The sequence below is a fragment of the Debaryomyces fabryi genome (genome assembly GCF_001447935.2).
Source record: "Debaryomyces fabryi strain CBS 789 chromosome Unknown contig00124, whole genome shotgun sequence".
NCBI classification, from domain to species: Eukaryota; Fungi; Ascomycota; class Pichiomycetes; order Serinales; family Debaryomycetaceae; genus Debaryomyces; species Debaryomyces fabryi.
Window position 1 is genome coordinate 1 of NW_015385550.1, and position 17347 is coordinate 17347.

The window sequence follows — 17347 nt, forward strand, 5'->3', positions numbered from 1 at the left end:
TATATATATATATATATATATATATAGCGTGGGGTAGTACTGTACACAAATTATAAACCCCTTCATCATTGATATAACATTGATACTACATTCACGTTACATCGTTGATATACAATATGCATGAAAGCTTAACAATAGAGCCAATAAATAAACCAGCCTTATGCTTTATGTGAATAATAAAGGTTTGCCCCAAAGAAAAAAATAAAAACACTCAAGCTTTCTATGATCTTTGATTTAAATCAAAAAATCAGTGTTCCAAGTGTATGTTGGTGGTCTATAGCTATGAAGAAAGAAATTTGCGTTTTGAATGTTCGTTGTTATAGCAGGAAGATTATGTAGAAGTGAGTAGATAAAGTAAAATATCGTATTAGAGTCTACAAAACCCACGACCTTTAAATGACACAACCTTTAATTTGAGTATGCGTCGTCTGAATAAAGGTAAAGAGGACTAATAATATGACGAAGCAAATAATTGCTGCGAAATTCATTCTGCTGATAAGTTAATACAAAGTATAAAGCTTATATTAGCTTCTATAAATATATACGTAAATCGTCACAAAATAACAATCATCTAAAGTTAAGGAGATGCGAATGAGGCCCGTGAATCTTAAATAAATAAATTGAAAATGTAAATAATTATACATTATTATTTATCCCGTTATCAATGTCATCATCCGTAGCATCATCTTCTACATCAGTCTCATCGTTATCGTAATTGTTCTTAGTATCGTGTGAGGTTTTCGGATTAATTAATCCGCTGATGGGCGGGAGCATGGTATTTGTAGATTGATTTCCAGGACTGTTTATAGCGACAGACGATGATCTAGACGAACCAGGAGAATTATTATTCAAGCTGTGGGTTCTGCTATGTGAAAACTTGACAGACTGCGGCGATGACAAAGACATAAGAGATAGCACTGCATCTTGCTCGTTTACGGGCTTATCAGATTCCTTAGGGTTATTGGCATTAATGGGAGGTAACTTCAAAGGTGGTTGTTGTTGATGATGCAGCACTTGGCCGTGAGTTGCAATATGCTGTAATGAACCTGATGCCAGCAATGGTTGCGCCAAATTAGATGGCTGTGAGTCGTAAAGCGTCGAAGAAGCTGATGGACGACGTTGAGATGAAGAAAATGAAGTCCTCGATTTTCTTCTCTGTCTAGTCAATGCCGCCATCAAAGCATTGTGTGCACTCGATTCTTCGTCGTCGATCGACGGCATATGTATTTCATGACTCTGGTGATCATTAGATAGGGTAGGAGATTGTTTTAAGCCTCTTCCTTGTTGGAACTGTGATGTCAGTAGGAAAGATGGGGAACTTGCCGGTACTGGTGATTGCTGTAATGTTTGTAAATTGAGGTTCGTAGTTTGGCCTGAATTAGTTGGGTTCCACTGCTTTTCCTGGTTTGCCTTTTGTTTCTTTGTGGGTGATGTTGCTAACGAAAATGAAAGCTCGTTGAAGTCAATCTTACCAGGAATCTTCTCCTGTTGCCGTTGTTGTTGTTGTTGATGTAATTTGCCTGCAGCAGAACTCAACTTGCTTTTCAACTGTAGGCTTATCTCAGATAATCCTTCCTTGTTACTGGAGTCATCGTTAAATAACTTCTTCCCGGGCGACAAATACTGCGGAGTCTTCTGGAATTTTATTCTCTCATTACTGTCATCCGAGTCATATCCTGTATGTCTCGGAGTCTTTAACGAAGAATAGGGCGATGGTGCCACATGTGTGTTCAACTTGTAGTCCGGAGACTTGTAATTTCCAGAACTTGTCCTCTTGTATGATGGCGAAAACGCCAACATATCCGAGGGCTGTTCAGGGGTCTTCAAGAAACTGGCCGATATCCTTTTCTGTCTATGCCGCGACGGTGGGGTGGATGGTGTTTCAAGCTTCATGTTTTTGTCTAGCTTGGGCGATGAAATGGGCGTCGTAGGTTTTTCACCACTCATAATGCACTGTGATTCTTGCAGTTTATCCCCTGTGAGATATCAATACCAAAAAATAGAAATAATACAATTAAGAAGAAAGATTGACTCAATTAGTGTCTTGTGCACTCGTGTTTACCTATTTTCACTCCAAAGGGTTGTATCAATAGAAAATGTCAAAAAGGACTCACTGCGACTAATATTCCAAATTCCGAATTTTAGAACGAACTAATGATTGTGGTTTTTTCTTATATATATCAAATCCGATGATATGTTTGAATATAGCTTTATATATTTGTTTGATGTCTATTGTTTGATTCTGCTAGAAATCCACCGAAGTAATGAAGTAATGGGATGAGATTATGACCTCGCAGCGAGCGAGAGGACACACATCGTGGCTTTGTGTAACTTCCAAATTATTTGTTTACAGATATGAAGACAATTTACAGGTTATAAAAGTTGCAGATTGCGCGCGCGAAAAACAGTGTATATTACACAAACATACCCCCTCCTTTGCGATTAGTTTTTGTGAGACGTTGGGTGTCGGGTTCCAGACCACAAAAGCAGATCTACCGACTGCTTTCGTTATATATGGCATATACGGACCGATATATTAAGGCACAGCTGGACGATGTACTGTCAGGATGATTTGCATCATACGTAAGGCCATTACTTGACGTATCAGAAGAAGACATGGATGGCCAAAGACTGCTCAAACGGTAGTGATTAGCAGTAAAAGGAAAGCACGGTGGGAAATGGCGGTTCGCGCACGACAGATCATTGAGAGCGTAAGAGTAGTCGGTAAATAAACAGATAAAGATAAACAAAGAGCAGAGAACACCATTGATGAATGTTGATTACCCCATGAATAATATACCGCAGACATCCTCGTTGTTGAGGAAGAATAACGGGAAGCGATTATCGATGGCCAGTGCTGCGAGGACGTCGTTGCTAGGGAATTTAAACCTTAATGGAACGTCTGGAGGAGCGAGTGGCCGGAACTCGAACATTATAGATAGTAGCAGTTTGTCGATGGGGAACAGCGGCAAAAGGAGATCGTTGTTGTCGACGCCGGCGTCTGTCAACAGGCGGAGACAGAGCTCTCTACTTCAAGCCCCGATGCTGTCATCGCAGATGTCATCCCAATCACAGCAGGCATCCCAACAAACGCAGGCCCCATCCAACCAGGACCAGAGACCACTCAGGGATAAAAACTACCAGGCATTGATCCAACAGGAGATATATGATTTTTTGTTGGCCAATAAATTTGAACTTGAAATGAACCATCCACTTACATTCAAAACGTTGAAACAGCCGACGCAGAAGGACTTCGTGGTGATTTTCCAATTTTTGTATAACAAGATTGATCCGTACTATAGATTCACCAAGTCGATTGAAACCGAAGTATTTTTGTTGCTAAAGATCTTGAATTACCCATATTTAGATGGGATCAACCGGTCGCAGATCAGTGCTGTCGGAGGACAAAATTGGCCCAATTTCTTAGGCATGTTGTATTGGCTCGTCAAGCTTAATTTATCAGTCTTGAACTTGAATTCTAAAGTTGATCTCATTAGTCCTGATGATGAGTTTGATAAAATCTTTATAAACTACATAACCCAATCATATAGGGCATTCATCGACGAGCGCGATGATTATTCGGAGTACTACGATGAAATGAAAACTAGATTCGATGAATTGAATAACAACATCATACAGGATATAGAAGACCTAACTAATGAGAATGCAGAGTTGTTGAACCAATATAATGAATTGAACGGGCAGTTGGATATTTTAGAAAACTCTGAGAAGAAATCAAAGGCCTTAGAAAACGACCTTATTAAATTCAAGGCCTACATTGAGACCATGGAAAGTAGAAAACTGAAATGGTCTGAAATTTTGAACAAAATCACTCAAGAAATTGGAAATTGTGAGGTGGAATTGAATAATATTGAATCGATAAAGAAAGATTACGAAGCCCAAATTGGTCAACAAGGATTAACTCCGAATGACATCGATAATCTAAATAATGAAAGAGACAAATTATCCAAATCAATCGATTTAATAAGTAATAACTTAGAAGATTTGAAGGATGTGTACCATAATAAGCAAATCAACTTACAAAAGAATTATCAAAGTTTAGAAAACTTCTTGAAACAATATAATAATTTAATTTATAAGATCCAATTGAAAAATCATAACTATGATTACAACTTTGAAATCAACTTTAGAAACAATACAATTCTCAATGAAACGCCCGATTTGCTTAAACCGAATGAAATAATAAACAAGAATTTGAAAGATGAAAAGATTCAGTTATTAAACTACAAATCTATAATCAACACAAATATCCATAAGTACCAAGATGAACAGATCAAGCTTCAGGAACAGATAGATTTAATATCCGAATTAATTATGGAAAGGCGAGAAGAAATAGAAACTCTAGAAGCCAAATTAACTGCTAATAAATCTACCTATGACGAAATATATGAAACAATGATTAACGATACAACCACTTACTCGATGCAAATTGAAAAGCTAGAACGAGAATTGCGGTCGATCAAGATCAACACAAACCAAGGTTTCATTGAGGTTGAAAATAAGTTTCAGAACATCCAAATCGAATACGATGAACTTTTGTATGAGATTCACTCTAACCGATCAATATTGCATGATAAAATTCAAAAGATCATTGAGTCTACTATAGGTTTCAAGATCAACATCCAGCTGAACTTAGAGGACTTGGAAAACTTAGCATTCGATGAATTTGAGAAGGAGGATAAAAAGCTTAACAAGAATTGATGCTCCTCCGTCTGTATTATATAGTGTATTATAGGTGTAAATTATAAATACAAGGCTTTTATTGGAAGTTATACACTTTTCCGCTACTATATACATTTTAATATTCGTTTCTCAACCACATTTGCACTCTCTTCCTTCTGTCATTTCTACTCATGAGCTTGTTATTAGTCCACAGCTTTTGTAAGACATCTAATTCGTTTATTAACTCTTCATTTCTCTCTTTATTCTTCATGGTCACTACATTGACTGACTGTTTAGATGCATTGAACTCCTTGGCCAATTTCGATATGGTCCACTTGCTTGGGTCTTGAGTTCTCAACTTCAAAATTTCTCTGGCAGTTTCGGCTGTCATACCATAGTCCTTTTCCTTGGCCATACCGTATATAACTGGCATATCTTCCAACACATCTGGGCTATATGTCTTATATTTTCCTTCGAGTTTATGCAATCTTGGATCGTTAGGTGGTAAAAATGCTTTAGGTGTGTTTCTGGCAATTGGAATGGATGCTGGTGGGTTATGCACTAATCCTTGCGTTGGCACTGGCTTTAAGTTGAATGCTGATCTTTGCGCATTATACTTATTCTTAGGTTGTGATTCAAATGGTATATTTTTGATCGAATAACGACGAATGCTGTGTCTAAACATCTTGTCCTACTCTATTAACTCTGTCTTCACTTGGTACTAGAGTAATTTTTCACTAGTACTTTTTGATCGGTTTTTTTATTAAAGCACACGACCTTTCGTAGCTTCTTACACAAAGACCAAAAGCTCCAAAAAGGTCGTTCAAAAACGAATACAAGAATCGCAAGACTTCTCAGTAAATAGCATTGCGTTTTGTGTAACATCGCTTCCATCCGCATTCGGATACAACCTTTTATGAAGCATATAACAGTAGTCTAATTACTGGTCCATGCTTGTACATCAAATCTTATATCTTATATCTTATTTCTTAAATCATGTGCATCAATAAAGTTTAAAGTATACCTGGTACAATTCTATCAATGACTATATGAACCAAATCGAATAGGTAATGGCATAATACTCCACGAACGCGAAATGTTAGACAAAGATCGTGAAATGTGCATTGTCGTACACTGAAAATTTTGTAAAAAATGAAAACATCGCATTGTTGAGATCGAACGGCTATTTCGTATATTATGCTTAACGGCCGCAAAAGGAAATCACATTTCCTTTTACTGATTAAAATCGTAGGTATACGAAATCTGACTTGTGCAAAACGACATACGATAGGCCAATGACCAATAAACGATTAAATTACGTGATTTGATTTATAGGATGGTATTTCCAGTTGAGGACATGATGGTCTTCTAGGAACTTGAATTTGTTTTGTTTTGACCAAGTTATCCTTCAAGGTTATCGATCTTTTAAACTCACCTTAGTCACTCTTTAGACCTACCGTTGTCGCTCGTTACTGTTATTCAAAATGTTAGTTGGATGTATTTTACCTTTAGCCTTATTGGCTGCTGCTGGTGTTGAAGCTGCTGAAACAACCACCTTACAACTGACTATTACTGTCACTAAAACTGTGTATACCCCAGAAGAATCATCCTCGATATCTGCTGCTTCTGAAGCTTCTGAAGCTTCTGCTGCCTCTGTTGCCTCTGTTTCCAAAGTTTCTGCTGCTAGTGCTGCTTCTGCTTCATCTGCTAGTGCTGTTTCCGCTTCTGAAGCTTCTGAAGTCAGTGCTGCTTCTGCTGCTTCTGTTGCTTCTGCTGCTTCTGTTGCTTCCGCTGCTTCCGCTGCTTCCAAGGCTTCTGTTGCTTCTGCTGCTTACAAGGCTTCTGCTGCTTCTGCTGCTTCCGAAGCCTCTGCTGCCTCTGCTGCCTCTGTCGCTTCTGACTCTTCTGCAAGTGCTGCTTCCGCTTCTGAAGCTTCCGAAGCCAGTGCTGCTTCTGCTGCTTCGAAGGCATCTGTTGCTTCTGAAGTCTCTGTTGCATCTGTTGCATCTGTTGCATCTGCTTCTTCTGCAAGTGCCGCTGTTGCCGCCGCTAAATTGACTTCTGTCGCCCCTGCTCCTACTGCAGACTTAAACGCTTTGAAAGATAATGCTGTTGTTGGCCAATTTAGAGCTGTGAATCAAACAACAACAAGTGCACCATCATCTTCTACTTTAGTCGCTGCTAATACCGGTTACAATGCTACTGTTATTGGAGGCCATACCAGTAAGAATACTACTGTTGTTGGGGGTCATCACAGCAAGAACACAACTTCTGCTAGCAAAAAGCACTCTTCAACATCTTCATCTGGCAGATCCTCTACTAAGGGTTCATCTGGCTCTTCAAGTTCAACCTCTAACGCAGGCGCTATTGCTAACTTTGGTGATGCAGGCAAGGGTGTTGCCTTAGGTTTAGTCGGTGTTGTAGCAGCTGCACTCTTATAATGAATTGATATTAACATGGTAATATCTATTCCGAATACCTTAATTCAACATTCTGATTTATCTTATGTTCAATAATTTTGTTTTAATTGTGTTTTTTTAGCAACGGATTTATCTGGATTATAATTTGCTTTCTTCACTCGACACTTTGATGGGAATTATTCTATCGTGTTTTCACTTAAGTTAACAATCTATATGACTTACGAATATGTGCTTTGCATACCTTAAATGTATTATATGTATTATTACTTCGATATAAATAATTCCTTATTGTCTATTTTAATTAATGTCTAATTTACTAATACCGCTATAACCTTCTTCCATTTATATCTTTGAGGTATTTTTCCTTTTCCAAAACATAGTACTCTTGTTCAGTTAATCCTTGTGGTATTTTAGGTGGAACATGCGGTTTATTTTCGAACCCAAAATTTTCATCGCCAACCATTGGCATTCTATCAAATACCGATGGAGAAAATTTGGGGTCCCTATTCCATTTTCCATCCCCTAAATAACCATTTTGCTCATTCGTTGCAAATCGTGGTTGAGCTGTTTTCCCAAAATGCTCATTTGGTGTAGGAGCGTAATATTTGGGGTCAATTTCATCTGGATTCATTTGATGGCCTTTCAAGTCATCATCTCTTCCTGTGAAAGTCAAAGATTTCACCTGTTGGTCTAGAAAGTAAACTTTTGTAGGCAACGCTCCGTGGTTATTTTCTTCCCCTTCATCAAGACCTATCGTATCAGCAGAAAATGGAATAGATGTGTTTGAAACTGGCCTTAAGTTAGTTTGTTCAGTCAAGTCTTGCGGAGGTTTTCTAGTTGGGGATTTGCTCGGTTGCTTTTTTGAAGTTGGTGGAGTTGGCGGTAGGCGTTCAGAATTATTTTGCTGATGATTAACTAAATGAGGAGGCGGTATTGGAGCTCTTAATTCAAAATCTTCATCATCTGATTCCTTGAATTTATCTGGCATTTCCGGTAAAGTATAATACTCGCTTTTTTTAGTATTATTTGCATTTTCATTAAAATCAACACCATAATCGCTAACAGGAGATAATTCTCTTTCTGGGCTCCCTTGACCATTTCCCTTCTGCCATATATTTGTTATAGGTTCTTTATTCTGAAGTTTTTTGAATTTGTTCATGATCTTAAGTTTGTACTTTTTAGGTGGGCTATTATTTGAATCTTTTGGCGACTCAAACACATCATCATTCCCAGATCCATTAGAACCTGAAAAACGGCCGCCCAACAGACCATCTGAATTCTTGAAAAATGACAACCTTTTCAGTCCTTTCTCAGACTCCGAGGTAACAAATATATCATCCGCTACGGTATGAGGATGTGTCTGGGATGGATGTCTGGGCGGTGGTGGCGGTAAATCCTTCGTACTTAATGAGTGGTGATATGAATCTACCTCCTGCTCATTGTACAATGGGTCTGTGAATTTGGGAGGTAATATAGGAGCACTAGGGTAAAAAGTCATCTCTAAATATATCATTCCGGCCCGTCTTCCATTCAATGTTAAATCATGCCATTTGTCAAAAATATATTTTCCATCTTTCTCGTTATTTGGGTTCGCAAATACCGTCGAGCAGTCTATATCAACCGTTCCAATTGGCGTCGGGTCATTTTTCGTCTCATCTAATACATCTAATTTCATTATTGGTTTTCTATCTCTCGTCAACTCAAACCTAATTTCATGCGTCCATTCTGGAGTTTGCCCAGCCCTGAAGTGTGAGGGTGTCTTCTTAGCTGTAGTACCGATTCTTAGCGTCACATATGGCGACTGTTTATCTAATTTTCTTCGATTTGGTAAGTGCTTAGCACGACAAACAATAATCACAAGAGTACCATTTGCGCTCTCTGGCCCTAGTGAGCCATCTATTATATTTGGAATGTTTGGATCTGACATTTAATTCTCGGTTATATCATATATTCGTTGATTTGCCAAGTCCTAAGAGTTTCTTTAAATATACAAGTACTAAGTGGGCTGTATAATCATGTTTATATGATCTTCAAAATGTCGTTGTTTACCTTTTAGAATTATTGCGACATTTGTAAATCATCGCGACATTATTGTTCGTTTCCGCTTTTTTATGAGATGACATTGACAAAAGGGAACCACAGCAGTAAACGCTAGACAGAGATAGGCTTAAGTCGAATATCGTTAGAATAGGTTCACCGAACAATGTCGTTTAGAGCAAAAAATTCTGGGCGAGTTTTGCTTCCATTTGGGTTGGATTATAGTGATATATCCTCGGCAGATCACACTACAGAGCAGCCCCAGTTAGTTTTACCAGTCAGTGGACCATTAACTCCAAATGAAGAATCAGCTGCCAAACAATCTATTGCATTTTCTAATCTTATGTTGGACGGACCTTTTTATACGGGGTCCACGTTGAATACAGGCAAAGAACAGGCTACTACCACAGCTCCAGATGGGATTGAAAGGTATTCAGATAAATATAAAAAGATCAAAAAGATAGGAAGAACCATTGAAGAACACCCATACCAGTTGGAATTTTATCCAGATGAATTATATTCAGTTATGGGTATATCTAATAAGCAGAAAAAGAAGTTATTGTCATTGTCTACGTTTAAGGCAGATGGTGGTTTAAAGCAATTTGTGGCACGAGAATCGGAAGCTGAAAGTGCTCAATCTATGTTGGAAAAGCTTAAAGATATGGCAGAAGATTTGGATTCTAATAACGCAAATGGCACTGCCAAAGAAGATGAAAATGAAGAAATTGAAGAAGAAATAGATGATGACTTTGAAGAGGACGACGATGATGATTACAATGCCGAAAAGTATTTCGACGATGGGGATGACGATATTGCCGATGATGGCGATGATGAGGCTGCATTTTGAAAGTAGCCATTAGAGTGATATGTACAATAGTTTAATAAAGGTTATTTGAGTTTATTATTATATGTCTAGATAATTGTAGTTTATGGATCTACATATCCTACTTACTTCATTAAATATTTTAATTTAAATGTCGAATGCAAAACTTACTAATGAATTTCTACCACCCTCAATCTTTTCTAACCACCTCCCTAATCTATGTTCTTTGCTTACCAAAGCGTGAATTACCACCTTGTTGTTACCGATCTCTGCACTGTCTATTTTCACAACACAACCCTTTACATTAGGAATTTTTCCAATTAACTCGAAAGATCTCAAACCCTCTTGTGATATTCTCCATACATGCAAACTACCATCAAATGAACCACTTACAAATAAATCGCTATATGGTACTGCGTGAATTGCAGTAACCCAGTATGGTTGTCTTTCTGGAATCTGACGGGATGCATTATCAATTGACGTCTCTGCACTTGCTTTGGATGGTGCATATTCTGGTTGTAAACCATGTGCTAATCTTTGGGTGAAAAGGGCTTTCTTTTTGGCTAACGACCATAATGCGATGTTCCCGTTATCAGAACCGGTAACGAAATGTGATTCATCAACCATCGACACAACATCTATTGATCCTTCTGCATGGAATGGTTGTTCGTCAGAAGGTTCTTCTTCGATATTTTGCTTTTTCTTATGGGACTTTCTTGCTCTTTTATCTGTCGAATCGCCACCACGGAATGTTAATCTAGACTCTTCAGATATTTTCCAAAATAATGCAGTCTTATCTCTAGATCCAACTGACACACAAGTCTCTTTTGCTAATGCTGAAATATCAGATATATTATCTTGGTGTCCGTACAAGACTTCTAATTGGGCAAATTGGTTTATAGAATATGTTCTAACCCTTAAATCAGCACAGGCAGCATATAATTGATCAGTTCCACGACGGAAACTTACGGAATTTACAGAAGATCTTGTTTCTAATACCTTCAAGCATGCAAGATTCTCTGTAGACCATATAATCAAACGAGAATCATTTCCACCGGTGACAATAAATTTTCCATCAGGAGATGCCGCAATACAATTTATGGAATCCCAGTGATGGTTCTGGCTTGGATTATTGAATAATTTGAAATATTTAGAACCACCCCTAGTATGCTTTATTCTTTGGGGTTTCTTTTTGTCAGCAGAGATATCCCACTTAATAATTTCAATATCTTTAGATACAGTGTACAAGTAAGGATATCTAACCGACAATCCGGTTAAATTCTTAGAACCAATTCGAGTAATGACCGTCTTAATGTCATCAATTTGTGACGAAACTTTTTCTCCAATAAATTTATACACGTAACCTTTACTTTCAGCCACGTCTACTTGTAAACGTCTGGCTAATATATCATCGTCCAAATCCTGTGCATCGAAATCATTGAAATCGCCTCCCAATTCGGTCGAACTCTTCAAATTATCCAAATATTGCTTAGCCAATCTTCTTCTCTTATCTGCTGCATTCTCATCCTCAAACTCTTCATCCGATTCAATTTCTTCGTTATCCCTATCGATATCTTCATCACCCGATCCTACAGAAACATTTCCTTGCTCGTCTTCTGAATCACTTCCTCCTGAAATTTCTTCGCCTTGTTCTCTAGCTGCTGATGGAGTACTAGTTCGACTTGATCTCTTTGACTTATTTGTTGTACTGGTAGCTTTTCCCGAACGCCTTCTCTTCTTCGAAGGATCAGACAAAAACAGATCACCTGCCATGATTAGTTATATATATTTGATTATTAATTAATATAAATATAGATCTTTTTACAATCTAGGTACTATAGTTTTCAAAACCCATCTAAATTTTTCAACCTACTCGCAGAGCTCATCACAAAATTCACGTGCGCAGTATAAGAATACACTAGTAATAACATTCAATTATATTATACAATTAATTAAGAAACATGAACAATACTATATATTCAGGCTGTATTGCTGGGAAATTTGTTCCAAGCCATGGTAATGAAAGCTTTTTCCCGATTAGTATTCAATCATAAACCATTGAATGAGTGCCAAAACTGGTTCGAATGCATAATATCTTCAACTAATCCTCCAAAAGATCTTCGATGTCGTGATCTTCGGCAGCATCGTAAGAAGATTGGTATCTTTGTCTTAAGTCTTCTGACTCTTGTTGTAATATAGTTTCTTGAAGCTTTACGTTCTTTCTCGTCTTTTTACCCCAACCGAAAGAAGCAGCTTCTTTTTCTAAAGCTTCTTCCTTTTCAGCTCTTTCACGTTCGTCTCTGGCTGGCTTCTCTAACTTTTCCTGCTCGTCGATTTCGATTTGTCTCTTGATTTGACTTTGTTTGGCATATTCGGAATAAATCCTACGGCAGAACAAGTACATTCCAACGATGATCAACAAACGAAAATACTTGTAGAACTTATCTTGTTCTATGTATTCAAAAATAATCTCAAACATCTTGTACTCTATGGTTCTTCGTCTACTGATGTGTGTACAAATAAAAAGAATTAGTTGACATAATTTTGCCTCTTGTATGTTTTTGTTAGCGCAAGAACCGCTTGAACCGGTCAAAATTTTGGACACGACTAATTCTTCAATTGGTATCTATACACCAGAATATTCCAACATATACATGGATGGGATATAGAGGATTATGTACATTACGATATCTATAACGCTCTATTCTGGGAATCCAGTGGATTTTAGGGTTTTCTACGTATATTTGTATTTACTTGATATCGGTATTTTTTGCTGAAATCGATATATATGTAAAGAGCACTATTACAGAAAACCAGACCTAGTAACTGTATATTATCTAAATTTCGTCGTCATCATCGCTTGCAAATGGATCTAATTCTGGGAAATCTCCAACTTCAACTTGCTTAGGCTTGACAAAGCTCCCGTGGTTTTCTCTGCATTCGAAGATTTTGGTTCCCAGAATCAGACCGTTATTTTTGCCCACCGGTTCATCAAATTCGACACCAACCCATATATTTTCCCCTTCATCCAAAAGCATTATCTTGCCCACGTATTTTATGGCCCCCCTTCTTTCTCCCAGGATATTTATGATACGGCATCTGTCCCCAACGTGCAAGCTGGACGATATCTTTAGATTTTCCTCGAGTTGTCTCGATTTTTGCAATTCGTACTCAGGGTCAAATCTGCCCAATTTATTGGTCTCTTTCCAATGCAACACAGAATCAGTTCTCTTGGCATATTCTTCCTCTGAAAGCTTAAATTCTTCTGTTGTGTCGTCACCTTGCAATTGACTTAATTGAGAATCAGGGTTGTTGTCATGAACATGAAGGCGACTAAATGGCAAAATGTTAAAATCTGAAACATGCTTGTCATTGTCTTCCGCAGTATAATACTTGTTAGCGTCCAGAATCACGATAAACTCGTTCGATGAAGGTATTGCATAATGTTGAATGGTTTGATCTTTAGGAGAAATGCCTGTAATTAACTCCAATTTTTTCTTTAAATATTGTAAATCCCATTGAGGAGATATCCTCCTCTCCGACGAAGTCAAGTCTGAGGTGATATATACGTTAATGTCGCTCATAATGCCGATAACCTGCCTATTCTTCATCTGAATTATTCTTAATTACAAATATAAACATATGTACTGCATATAAATAGCTTTATGATTTACAACTGGTTTATATTATTCAAGATCAAGATTACATGGTGATTTGTTCATGGTAACCCAGTAGGCGAAATGGCATTAGAAAGCAAGTAACCTATTGTGTGCAAAAAGGAATTTTTCATCATTGAATATTGTACATAATTTCCACAATTTATAAAAATTTGCAATTTCTCTTGTAGAAAATATTTATTTAACCACACGGTTCACATCGACTTCTATCTTGATTATCATACTTGTCTATTAAAGCCAAATACCACACTTTATTTCTTAGATTTCTTTATGTGTTGGCTTAAAGTTGTTATGTCCTAACTTCTAATCTCTATAATGCTCTAATTATGTGATTTATAAAATTTTTTAACATTTTTTTTATTAGACCATCCACTAGCACTACAAAGTAAATGCAGATGCATCAGAAGCCCCATGCCTGATCAATAACCTACTACAAGATAATTATCGTTGTTAGTACACCATATAATTGCAAAATGTTACAATCACGTGATTATATATTTTCTTCGACCCGTTGACAAAGTTAACGAGTTCCTACACTAGACAATATATTGGATTCACAATAGCTAGACAAGATGGATAATGTAAGTAAATTTTCATACGTGGCGTTTTCAGTGCACGCAGAGGGACCAAATACTAACAAAATAATAGCCAAGACAAAATAACAACAATAATAATAATAGAAGAAGAAATAATAATGCTTCGAAGCCAGATGGTCCAAAGAGAGAAGCCATTTTGGATTTGAACAATTACAAAGATAAGGAGATCAGAGTTAAGTTCATAGGTGGTAGACAGGTTATTGGTGTGTTAAAGGGGTTTGACCAATTGATGAATTTAGTGTTGGAAGATGTTAAGGAAAATATTAGAGGTATGTGAATTTTCGTAAAAGATGTTTTTAATAATTTGATTTTGATGGCAAGTGGACAATATACTAACAATTTTAGATCCAGAGGACGATAATGTTTTGACCGAAAAGACTAGAGACATAGGTTTTGTGGTAGTAAGGGGCCCATCATTATTGACCATCTCCCCAGTTGATGGTAGTGAAATAATCGACAACCCTTTTGCTAACCAAGAAGAATAATTAATTGTATAATAAGTTTGTATGCACTAGTATAATAAAGATATAACGCTTCAAAGTTTGAACAGTTTTTGGGGCATGTACCTAGAAAGAGATTGTAGCATTAGTGGATTTGTAGAGGTGTTTAGAATTGCCTATAAAGAATTAGGAATTACTTCAAAAGAGTTAGCCTACCAGAGCCTGCTTATGAGAAGTTACCTGCAAGAGTTTTCCTCCAAGGTTTTGCTTATGGTAGACTGTTTTAGAGGATTTCGAAAGCATTTATATTTGTGCGTAGAAATTCAAACAATTATGTGAAAGGACCAACATTAGAACAATTGTAGTAACAAAGATGAAACATGTTCACCATATTTCTACTCTATACTTGTAGCTACCATATATGAAGCCTTCTAGCATACATTTGGCTTGTTTTACATGCTAGCCATTCTGTCGTTGGTTATGTGCCCCTGTTATCTTTTTTCTCATCATCTTGCGACTGTTAATTATCTTTAGATAGCTACTGATATTCATGTTATGACACCTCCAGGTAAAATGAGCAAAAGTCAAGAAGTGAGCGATAACGTTATATTACTCCCACAAACAAATCAACTTAGGGGTTTGTACTCAATTATTCGTGATCAATCGACCAAGAGAGGTGATTTTGTCTTCTATTCTGACAGAATCATAAGGTTATTAGTTGAAGAAGGCTTAAATTTATTACCAGTCGAAGAGGCTACTATACAATGTTTTGGTAACCAAACATTCCAAGGTGCTAAGTTCTTGGGTAAAATTTGTGGTGTTAGTATTGTTCGTGCTGGTGAATCAATGGAAATGGGACTTAGAGATTGTTGTAGATCTGTAAGAATCGGGAAAATTTTGATTCAAAGAGATGAAGAAACTGCATTACCAAAATTATTTTACGAAAAGTTACCAGAGGACATTAGTGAGCGTTATGTGTTCTTATTGGACCCAATGTTGGCTACTGGTGGAAGTGCAATGATGGCGGTTGAAGTGTTATTGAGTAGAGGAGTGAAAATGGATAGGATTTTCTTTTTGAATTTATTAGCTGCCCCAGAAGGTATCAAAGCATTCCATGACACCTATCCTGATGTTAAAATCATTACTGGAGGCATTGATGAGAAATTAGACGAAAACAAGTACATCGTACCAGGTTTAGGTGATTTTGGCGATAGATACTACTGTATTTAATTTTCGTTTAGACTAATATTACTATTACTATTTAGTGATCGCTATGTTCTAACAATGTAAGCTACATACACTTTTTGTGGATTATTTCTGGATCCTCAGCATATTCCAGTGAAGTAACCCACATCTTTTTGAACGTTGATAAGCCAGCTAAGATAGAGCCACCTATCCATGTGGAATACTTCCTTTCCGGGGGAGCATGTATTTTTATTTTCATTTTTGTGTCGTAGTTATTAGTGTTTCTGGAGGCATTCCAAATGCCATAACTACCAGTTTGCTGTGACTGTTGGTTTTTCAATTCCACAAGGAGTCTATCACCAAAATTTTTCAATAATGTATTTCCACCTGATAAGACAACATTCTGATACAACACGGGCCTTAAATCCATGTCAGTTTTAGCTATGGCAAGAGAAGCCAATTCATGCAACCCAGGAGATTCATCGCCAATCAATTGAGGATTAAATAATATTTCAGTGGACCGGAATCTTTCAGCACCTAGTTGAATGGTATGGCCATCAGGAAGTTTATATGATGCAAGTAAATTAGACTCCTTAATATTTTGGGAGTTTGTATTAAGGTAATGATTATAAGCAGAAGAAGAATATAGTGCTTCATCCTTCATTGGATCTTTTGAAATATAACAACATTTCTCTTTAATTAATCGTACAATTTCCAATTCTGAGCTACTATGCAATGAAATACCCGTCATTCTTCTTAAATTGAAAGACAAGTTTTCTGTGATATCTCTTCCTGCGATGTCCATTCTCTTGATCGATGTAGGTAACGCAAACCCTTCATACACGGGAACGATATGACTTACTCCATCTCCACTATCAATGACGACCCCTGTGGTACGCCCCGATGCATACAAAGATAAAACTGCTTGAATTGAAACATATATGCAAGGAACATTGAACAGCTCAAATAGAATCTGACACATCTTATCTCTATTAATCCGTGGGTTTAATGGTGCCTCAGTTATCAATAAAGGATGTTCTTCAGCATTTGTTTTCAAATCTTGTGTGTATGTATGATACCATAGTTTTTCCATGTCGTCCCAATTATTGACAACCCCATGTTCAATGGGATATGATAGCCTAAGTAACCCTCTATTTTGCTGTGCGATGTCTCCGATAAAAGTCTCGTCTCCATTCTTGTTGTCATCACCAGAAGATATCAAAGAACCAGCCATAATCTTTTGATATTTGGGCCGCCCGATTATAGCAGATGCATATGCTTTGGGTTTATCCTCTCCTGCAAAACCAGCCTTCAAATTACCCGATCCATTATCAATCACAACTGGTTGATTATAGAGTGTTTCTGACTCCATTACTATGAATTTGTATCAAGCAAACTTATTACCACTATGCAAAATAACCCTTTAAGCCTTCTTCTATACAATATCGAGGAGTTGCAATACGAATTGTTGGTATAGTTTGATGGT

The 17347-nt window shown here is 37.2% G+C and overlaps 11 protein-coding genes across 11 annotated transcripts; 4 read left to right on the top strand and 7 right to left on the bottom strand.

The window, feature by feature from the left end:
* Window positions 1-636: 636 nt before the first annotated feature.
* On the bottom strand, window positions 637-1947 carry AC631_04514 (uncharacterized protein; the record flags this gene model as incomplete). The annotated part of the gene is made up of 1 exon (XM_015613343.1): window positions 637-1947. The coding sequence occupies one exon, from the start codon at window positions 1945-1947 to the stop codon at window positions 637-639; it is 1311 nt and encodes a 436-aa protein (XP_015465808.1).
* An 840-nt stretch (window positions 1948-2787) lies between these two features.
* Window positions 2788-4722, top strand: AC631_04515 (kinetochore-associated Ndc80 complex subunit; the record flags this gene model as incomplete). The annotated part of the gene is made up of 1 exon (XM_015613344.1): window positions 2788-4722. One exon carries the CDS (start codon window positions 2788-2790, stop codon window positions 4720-4722), a length of 1935 nt encoding a protein of 644 aa, XP_015465809.1.
* Window positions 4723-4819: 97 nt separating this feature from the next.
* AC631_04516 (mitochondrial 54S ribosomal protein mL58) lies at window positions 4820-5368 on the bottom strand (the record flags this gene model as incomplete). The annotated part of the gene is made up of 1 exon (XM_015613345.1): window positions 4820-5368. One exon carries the CDS (start codon window positions 5366-5368, stop codon window positions 4820-4822), a length of 549 nt encoding a protein of 182 aa, XP_015465810.1.
* Window positions 5369-6167: 799 nt separating this feature from the next.
* On the top strand, window positions 6168-7124 carry PGA34 (Pga34p; the record flags this gene model as incomplete). Its single annotated transcript, XM_015613346.1, has 1 exon — window positions 6168-7124. One exon carries the CDS (start codon window positions 6168-6170, stop codon window positions 7122-7124), a length of 957 nt encoding a protein of 318 aa, XP_015465811.1.
* A 304-nt stretch (window positions 7125-7428) lies between these two features.
* INN1 (Inn1p) lies at window positions 7429-9030 on the bottom strand (the record flags this gene model as incomplete). The annotated part of the gene is made up of 1 exon (XM_015613347.1): window positions 7429-9030. The coding sequence occupies one exon, from the start codon at window positions 9028-9030 to the stop codon at window positions 7429-7431; it is 1602 nt and encodes a 533-aa protein (XP_015465812.1).
* A 276-nt stretch (window positions 9031-9306) lies between these two features.
* RPC31 (DNA-directed RNA polymerase III subunit) lies at window positions 9307-9987 on the top strand (the record flags this gene model as incomplete). Its single annotated transcript, XM_015613348.1, has 1 exon — window positions 9307-9987. One exon carries the CDS (start codon window positions 9307-9309, stop codon window positions 9985-9987), a length of 681 nt encoding a protein of 226 aa, XP_015465813.1.
* Window positions 9988-10110: 123 nt separating this feature from the next.
* On the bottom strand, window positions 10111-11736 carry RRP9 (Rrp9p; the record flags this gene model as incomplete). The annotated part of the gene is made up of 1 exon (XM_015613349.1): window positions 10111-11736. The coding sequence occupies one exon, from the start codon at window positions 11734-11736 to the stop codon at window positions 10111-10113; it is 1626 nt and encodes a 541-aa protein (XP_015465814.1).
* A 328-nt stretch (window positions 11737-12064) lies between these two features.
* Window positions 12065-12442, bottom strand: AC631_04521 (uncharacterized protein; the record flags this gene model as incomplete). Its single annotated transcript, XM_015613350.1, has 1 exon — window positions 12065-12442. The coding sequence occupies one exon, from the start codon at window positions 12440-12442 to the stop codon at window positions 12065-12067; it is 378 nt and encodes a 125-aa protein (XP_015465815.1).
* A 358-nt stretch (window positions 12443-12800) lies between these two features.
* On the bottom strand, window positions 12801-13574 carry AC631_04522 (uncharacterized protein; the record flags this gene model as incomplete). Its single annotated transcript, XM_015613351.1, has 1 exon — window positions 12801-13574. The coding sequence occupies one exon, from the start codon at window positions 13572-13574 to the stop codon at window positions 12801-12803; it is 774 nt and encodes a 257-aa protein (XP_015465816.1).
* A 1657-nt stretch (window positions 13575-15231) lies between these two features.
* Window positions 15232-15906, top strand: FUR1 (uracil phosphoribosyltransferase; the record flags this gene model as incomplete). The annotated part of the gene is made up of 1 exon (XM_015613352.1): window positions 15232-15906. The coding sequence occupies one exon, from the start codon at window positions 15232-15234 to the stop codon at window positions 15904-15906; it is 675 nt and encodes a 224-aa protein (XP_015465817.1).
* Window positions 15907-15967: 61 nt separating this feature from the next.
* Window positions 15968-17233, bottom strand: ARP1 (actin-related protein 1; the record flags this gene model as incomplete). Its single annotated transcript, XM_015613353.1, has 1 exon — window positions 15968-17233. One exon carries the CDS (start codon window positions 17231-17233, stop codon window positions 15968-15970), a length of 1266 nt encoding a protein of 421 aa, XP_015465818.1.
* Window positions 17234-17347: the final 114 nt, after the last annotated feature.